Source organism: Peromyscus leucopus, chromosome 4 (assembly GCF_004664715.2).
Source record: "Peromyscus leucopus breed LL Stock chromosome 4, UCI_PerLeu_2.1, whole genome shotgun sequence".
Classification (NCBI taxonomy): domain Eukaryota; kingdom Metazoa; phylum Chordata; class Mammalia; order Rodentia; family Cricetidae; genus Peromyscus; species Peromyscus leucopus.
Genome location: NC_051066.1, coordinates 97,222,548 through 97,230,061, shown reverse-complemented (window position 1 = coordinate 97,230,061; position 7,514 = coordinate 97,222,548). Strand labels below are relative to the sequence as shown.

At 43.1% G+C, this 7,514-nt stretch overlaps 1 protein-coding gene across 2 annotated transcripts in view; it reads right to left on the bottom strand.

Annotated features, from left to right (window-relative positions):
* The window catches only part of Tubgcp4 (tubulin gamma complex associated protein 4), a 36,413-nt gene continuing 28,899 nt past the window's right edge, over positions 1 to 7,514 (bottom strand). For both annotated transcript variants that reach the window (XM_028878693.2, XM_028878694.2), the window contains exons 14-18: positions 4,668 to 4,845; positions 3,171 to 3,305; positions 1,670 to 1,786; positions 949 to 1,088; positions 1 to 338 (exon numbers count right to left, since the gene is read on the bottom strand). In XM_028878693.2, coding sequence (XP_028734526.1) covers positions 326 to 338; positions 949 to 1,088; positions 1,670 to 1,786; positions 3,171 to 3,305; positions 4,668 to 4,845 — 583 coding nt within the window. In that variant the 3' untranslated portion in view covers positions 1 to 325. The remainder of the gene's footprint in view (positions 339 to 948; positions 1,089 to 1,669; positions 1,787 to 3,170; positions 3,306 to 4,667; positions 4,846 to 7,514) is intronic.

Below are 7,514 nucleotides of genomic sequence, written 5' to 3'. Positions count from 1 at the left end.
TTACATATGAACCAAACCTAAACATTTTATTGATACCAGTTGTTTTCTGTGGTATCTTCCACAGAGTCCATAGGGACATAGTAAATGCTCAATACACCACTGTTGCACAAATGAACCCACCCAACAGATGTCTTAGTGTAAAGGAGCAAAGTCTTTGAGTGGAGAGCGGGGAGAGAGAGAGAGAGCTGGCCCCAGCCAGTTTCCCTCCAGGAATGGTAGGAAGGATTTATACCTCTGGACTGCAGGCATTTGACGGATGACTGGGGAGGTTTGCTACAGACACCAGAACGTGGTAGGACTGTGACTTCATTTTATGAACCAGTTTTCACATCCCAAAACTATAAAGAGGAAGACAAAGTTTCATTAAATGTCATGCTTTCCCAAAAAGCTTAGCCATCTGAGATACAGCTGATATTACCTTGATACTCAAAGATGTTTGGCTTCTGCTAAAACTAGTTAGAAAGTAACATGTGTGTGGACATCTTAGGAAGAAGAGCAATGAAATGCTTTTCCAGTTGGTAATGACACAGACCTCTGAGAAGCCAGCTACCACTGGATCTCATTATTAGATGTAAAGAAGTTTAGAAGAGGCAATGCCCACTTTCATTGAGAACCAGCAGGGGCCAGTAAAGCATGGCACATATATGCACTGCTGGACATGTCAGAGCAGGCTCTGCAAGCCACACTGCCCCCTAGAACACAAGGTACAGAACCCTGCACAGAATTCGCCCTCAGCTGTTAGTACTTTATCATGCTGATGATTTTTCCAGAACATAGTCTCCAGTAAAATTAGGAAACATGATTACACCCTCCCTCCTTCCCATAACTCTGAGCCTTTCTTATAAAATGAGGACATTTGTAGATGATGGCTAAAGTTCCATTTTGGACTTCTACAATTCATTAGCCCCCTCCCCCAAATCTAACGAGTTCCCCAAGGATTATTCCTACCTGCCCAGAGTTCCACCAGCCTGGGTATAATACTTGTTATAATCTAGCCGGAGCAGTAATTGAGCCAAATCTGAGTTGATCTGGTGATTCCGAACGCTGGAAAGAATCTTGAACAGGAGTGAAGACTGACGACTAAAGCCCTGTGGAGAGACCCGAGCCGTCACTGACATGCAGAGTGCTAGGTGCCAGCATTGAGGTCTTTGGAAAGACCTTGCTTAAATTTCTGCAGGACCACAGTCCCATTTGTATCCACTCCTAAAATGACTTTGACTTCTTAGTACCATGTCCGTGAAATGCATGACTCCATGAAAGTACTTTCTCATTTGGAGGAATGTACCAGCTCATTTCAGATTAATATACTCTATCACGTACTGGGACTGCAGTGAGCTTGCTTTGTTACAAGGAGATAAATATAGTCTCAGATTATAATTACAAGTGAGATGAGAGGCTTCTTCAGGGAAGGAAGTGGGATGTGAGAAAATGAGCACAAGGCCAATGCATACTTGGTGGGCTGAAGAAACTATTCAGGGCTGAACTATTTCTGAACACTGTGAGGCAGCACATGAATCATCTTCAGAATCCACTGCTACCAACACTTTTGTCTTTTCATCTTGTCATTTGTCTGTTCTGGGGTACACTTGACTGACTCAGAGCAAAGGCTGTTTGCTCTATGGGGTGGAGCTGGGAGTATGTATTTCCTCCAGTGACCAGGCAGACTCACCTTCACGAGAATGCTCAGCTGGGCAGCTCCCCGCTCATCCAGTGGACCCAGGTTCTGACTGACCAGTGAACAAAAACTGTGACAGAGATCTAGGATTTCATTCAGGCAGTGAAACACCTACCCAAAAATATAGTTGACGTTAGGAAATGAAGGAAGAAACTTGAAAACTCACGGTTTGGGAAAATAGTCTAACAGCTGACCTCCCCTGTCTGGACTCCACACAGACATCACCCACCACCTTCAATGTTGTCTGGCCCTCCCAAGCAACATGCAGAATAAACATCCCTTCCCGGGACAGCCATATTCTCTGTCCCCCTGCCAAAGCCTCCACTCGAGTTCCATTAGCTCATCCTCCTTTATTAGACCCACTGAGTATGCTCTCGCCTCTGAGCTATGAGCACTGTTCCCTAGGATTTCTCTTCTCCTTAGTACCAGTCCAAGCCCCATTCTGTGACCTGTTCCTCCCCCACTGCAGCCTTTAGTGAACTCCGCCTTTCTCTGCTGTTGTATCTGTGTTGTTTACTGGCCACTGTCCAGGCCACCCGTGCTGTTGCTGACTTTTGTATGTACCTCTTGTTTTTCCAACTAGATTGTGAGCTCCTTAAGGGCAGAGCCATGACTTATACCTCTTTGTATCCCCAGTGCCTTGCATACAGTAAGCACTCAATAAAGACTTCAATAATAATGACCTGTTCTAGTGTTCTGCTTTTCCTTGGGGATACACCCATGCCATGTAAGAATGGTGCTTACTACTGCAGTGTTTTTTCAATTCACAGAAACCTTTGGGGTGGTGGCGACTTAAGACATTCTTCCTTAATTTGACAGGGAACAGTCCCAAATACCAGAGGAAAGGAAGCCTATACCATTTATGATTGGCACCCTGAGCAGTACAACTTGCTCACTGCAGAGATTCAGGTATAAACAGTGTATAGGGATTATTTCAGTATCTCACTTTTCATCGTGGGATTGGAACCAGCTTGTGTGCTCGAAAAATTACTGGTGCCTGGACCCCAATCTACATGTTTGACTTAAGTGTCCTCTGGCCTTAGATTTTCATAAGGTCATAGATGACTCCAGTATGTAGTCAGGGTTGAGGAGAACTTCCAGAAAAGTGCTAAATGTGTGTACTTGCAGATACAACACATCCAGAGTGACAGACACTATGTACCTATGAAAACAACTTTTCAAATTATTGGTTGATCCTGGTCCAACAGATTTCCAAGAAAATGAATTCTGTTTTCCTGTAGAGTCAGGGAGATTTGTGAATTTCTGTAAGTCATTTCTTCTGGGGGCTAAATACATTATCTATACCTGTTCACGACACCCTATGATACAACACTTCAGTTTCCTTTTAACGCTGTCTTTTTATTTTGCTTTGAGTTGTCAAAGATGTTAAAAATGGGATTGAACAAGGGCTTAATAAGTTTCATAGCTTGCCAATTCCAAGAGCCTTAGGGAACATATTAGAAGCAGGATAAGGAAACCAACCATGCCTACTTACAGGTTTCAGCAAAATAAAGGACTGGGCCAGCAAATTGCTTAGGAAATGATCATGTGCCAATCGGATGCTTTCAAAGTCCCGCGTAGAATTGATCTGATGAAGAAGCTGTGAAAACTGAGACTCCAGCACATCTACCTGATAGACAGATAATTTTTTTTAGCACCTGGCACATCCTGAGTGCTCTATTTTATGGTTCTTTTCATCTGTATTTGTGTGTGTGTGTGTGTGTATGTGTGTGAATTGTTCATGTTGCAGTGTACATGTGGAAGACAAAGGACAATTTTCCAGGGTCTGTTCCAGAGTCTCCTGTCAACAGACATGGGCTCTAGCCTTCACCCACTGAACCACCTTATCAGTCCTCCTTTTCCTTCTAGCCACTTGAGGCTGACCAAAGACGTGCTCCAGTTGCTGAGCCTTGTGTGTGCAAGGGGAGGCTGTACCACTGAGCTACATTCCCTGGCATTTGCTTCTTTTAGCACAGGGGGTTACTGTAGCCCAGACTTCATGATTCTCCTTCCTGATGTTCCCCCAGTGTGGATGTTACAGCCGTGTATAAACAGGTCTGACTGTATAATTTCTGGTTTGGAGACAGGGTCTCATGTAGTCCAGGCTGGCCTCAAAATCACTGTATAGCCAAGGATAACCTCAAACTTCTGATCTTATTGATTCTACCTCTCAAGTGTTGGGATTACAGAAGGTATCACCGCATCTGACATTTTCAGTGTTGGGGCTCAAACCCTTCCTGTATGCTATGTAAGTCTCTACCAATTGAGCTATATTCCCAGTCATGTCATGTAATTAAAAAAAAAAAAAAAATGACATGTGTTTTGCTGGCATGTGTGTCTGTGTACCACATGCATACCAGGTGCCCACAGAGGTCAGAAGAAGGTGTCAGATCTCTGGACTAGAGTTACTGGATTATTGTCACTGATGGCTGTGAGCCACCATGTGCATGCTAAGAACCAAACCTGGGTCCTCTGCAAATGCAGTCAGCATTCTTAACTGCTAAAGCCATCTTTCCAGCTCCATGGGTGTGTAGTTCTAATAGTTTCAAATGTCTGTGCAGACCACTCATTTCTCATCTTAACACTGACTGACCTGGTGAGCGCTAGCAAGCTTGTCCAATATGTAGCCAAGGATAGGTATGGGCTACACATAGTCAAGGAGCAGCACAAAATTCTAAAGTGAGATTCTTTTTTGGGGGGTGGGGGGCGGCGTGGTAATTGTTGCATGGGTTCTTGGGTGTGAACTTTGTAAATGATGATGTCATGCCACATTGTCAAAAGATTGGACATGCCTGAGAATTTCAGAATGTCTGACAAAGAAGTATCCTGAAGTCTAAATCCCTTTTCCCTTTAAAATGCCAAGAAACATATCTAGTGATAGAACTCCTGAATTTTCTTCAACTGCAGCATTTTACCAAATACACAATCACAGACCCTTCTCAGTGTTTTCTGGACTCTTTCCCACCTCTTCCATGCATCGCTCAGAACATACCTGGAGATAGTACTGAAGATTGTCTACTAAGAAGGCCATGTGATTTCTTAGGCGCCACTTGACTGCATCTGTCTGGTTAGATTTGAGGTGCTTACGCTGCATCTGGAGAGCCCAGCAGTGCTGCAGTTCAGCTTGGACCCGGCGCACACTCAGTAAGTACTTGAAAACAACATTGTACCTACAACAGAAGCATCACTGAGATACGGACCTTACTCTAACATCCCTCCACACAACAGACACAAGGACTCCCCTCTCTTCTTCCAAAGGCAGGCAGGCTAGATGAGTGGTGAGAATAGCATATTTATGCAGTAAATTATACAGCAGAGAAAATGAAATGAATTTCAGTTATACAGCGAAATAACAGCCTCAGTAAGAGAGCCTGTCACAAGGGAATGAGGAGCATGAGAGAGGATATCCAGTGTCCTTATTGACCCTGCAGCCACTCACATCTCACATCCCATACATATCACACAGGCATGTACATACACACATATTAAAAATTAAACATTAAAAATATTGTATTTTAAAAATCAAATATTTTAAAGTTTACTAAAATGTTTTTATTTTACTAAATATTAAAACATTAATTTTTAAAGTGATACTAAATATTTCAAAACCCCCCATCAAGTGGGGTGGTTAATGGACTGAAGGCATCTGTGAGTAGTCAAGTTTTGGAGTCTCGGGACAAGGTTTATACGCCTTGTCTGGCTGGGTTGTGAGCTCTGAACCTGTTGCAGAATCTTCTCCCTGCAGCAGCCTCATCATTATTGCTTTCGCCCAATCTGCCCAGCTTCTGTATATTCTAAAACAGAAGGCATGCTGTGAAGAACAAGGAAGCTAGAGAGGGGAGCCTGAAAACAGATGGTCCTTTTTACCTTATGCTGCCTCGTAGCCAGCAACAAGAAAATGGTTTCCTTGGATTCGTCACAATTTACCAGATCAAGGATTCCAGATAAAGTGTTTCAGCTAGACCTGAAGATCATGAAAATACGTGGGACCGCCCTCATAACTGCACATTTACAGAATAAAAAGTCAAAAAGGTGTCCATACTGGGGAAGATACATCAAGATGCTGGACTCAGAAGCACATACCCTCAATTACAAGAAATTCGTGAATGCAAGTGAAAGTGGCACGATACGCATCCTGTTCCAAGACTTCCAACAGAGAATGCACATGCTCAAGCATATGTATCATGCATTGAAGTGTACAAATCAAAAGCGATCACACAGTTGCTGTGGTTTTCACAGCCCCCCTTCATGTCATTTTTCTAGTTTAAACTGGCACAAACTAGGGTCATCTGTGGAGAGGGAGTCTCAATCGAGAAAATGTTGTGGAATGATGTTTTTGTACACCGTGAAGATTTGTCACTTCAATTGTTTTAATAAAAAGCTGAATGGCCAATAGGTAGGCAGGATTTTCAGGGCAGAGAGGACACTGGGAAGGGCAGAGTCATGAGGAGTCGCCAGTTAGATGAGAAAGCAGAAAGCAACATAGGCAGAGTAAAAGTAATCAATCTACGATGCAGAAGTAAATTAATAGAAATGAGTTCATTTAAGTTACAAGAACAAGTTAGAAACAAGACTAAGCTACTGGCCAAGCTTTTATAATTAATAAGTCTCCATGTTGTGGAGCTGGCAGAAGGGATAGAAAAGTCTGACTTCAAGAAAATGTCTCCTTAAGAGTGATCTGTAGGCAAGTCTGTGGGGCATTATCTTGATTAATGACTGACGTGGTAGGGCCCAGACCACAGTGGGTGGTGCCATCCCTGTGAGGTCTTGTGTTGTATAAAAAAGCAAGCTGAATGAGCCATGAACAGCAATCCAGTAAGTAGCACTCCTCCACGATTTCTGCTTCAGTTCCTGCCTCTGACTTTTCTTCCTATTGCTATATATGCTACAAGCTGAAATAAAACTCTTTGCTTTTGGTCAGAGTCTTTATCACAGCAACAGAAACCTAACTAATTAATATAAGGGTCCCAAATAAATTAACATCATCAACAACGAATCATAAAAACCAGGGGGGAAACTTCAAAGGACTAATGGAATAGGCAAATGCCAGAACTCAGTGTGTTACCTGAGACTTCATATTTGAGAGACCACAAACTAGTCTACAAATAAAAAGCCTACAGTTATTATTATTTGTTGATTTTTAAAAAGAGAAGTCTGGGCCAGGCATGGTGGTGTGTACCTTTAATCTCAATGCCTGGGAAGCAGAGGTAAACAGATCTCTGTGAGTTTGAGGCCAGCCTGGCCTACATAGTGAGTTCAAGGCAGCCAGGGCTACATACAGAAACCCTGTCTCAATCAAAGTCTGGGGCTAGAAAGATGGCTCAATGGTTAAGAACACTTGCTGTTCTTGAAGAGACCTGGATTTAGATCCCAGCACCCATACTGGGTGCTTCACAATTGCATGCATGTGCGCAGATACATAAAAAAATAAATCTATGAAAAAGTGTCATTTTGTGTGTGAGTGAATGCGGGTGGGCATATGCCATGGGAACCGTGTGAATGCCAAACTGGACATCCCCCTACACCTTGTTTGAGACAGGGTATTTTTGCTGTTTGCCTCTGTGTATGCTAAACTGGTTGGCTTGTATGCTTATTGATATTCCTGTCTCTACCTCCTATCTCATGGTAGAAGTGCTGGGATTACAGGCATGGACACACTCACACTTCATATGCATTCTGGGGATTTGAACTCAGGTCCTCACCTTTACTCAGTTACTTCTCACCCCAGTCTGATGAGCCTAAGTGGCTATCTGCCTTCCCATTCATTCAAGTCTTTACCACTCCCTACTGTTTCATGGCTGTCACCTCACTTCTTTATGTGAGCTGCTTATTTGTTGTT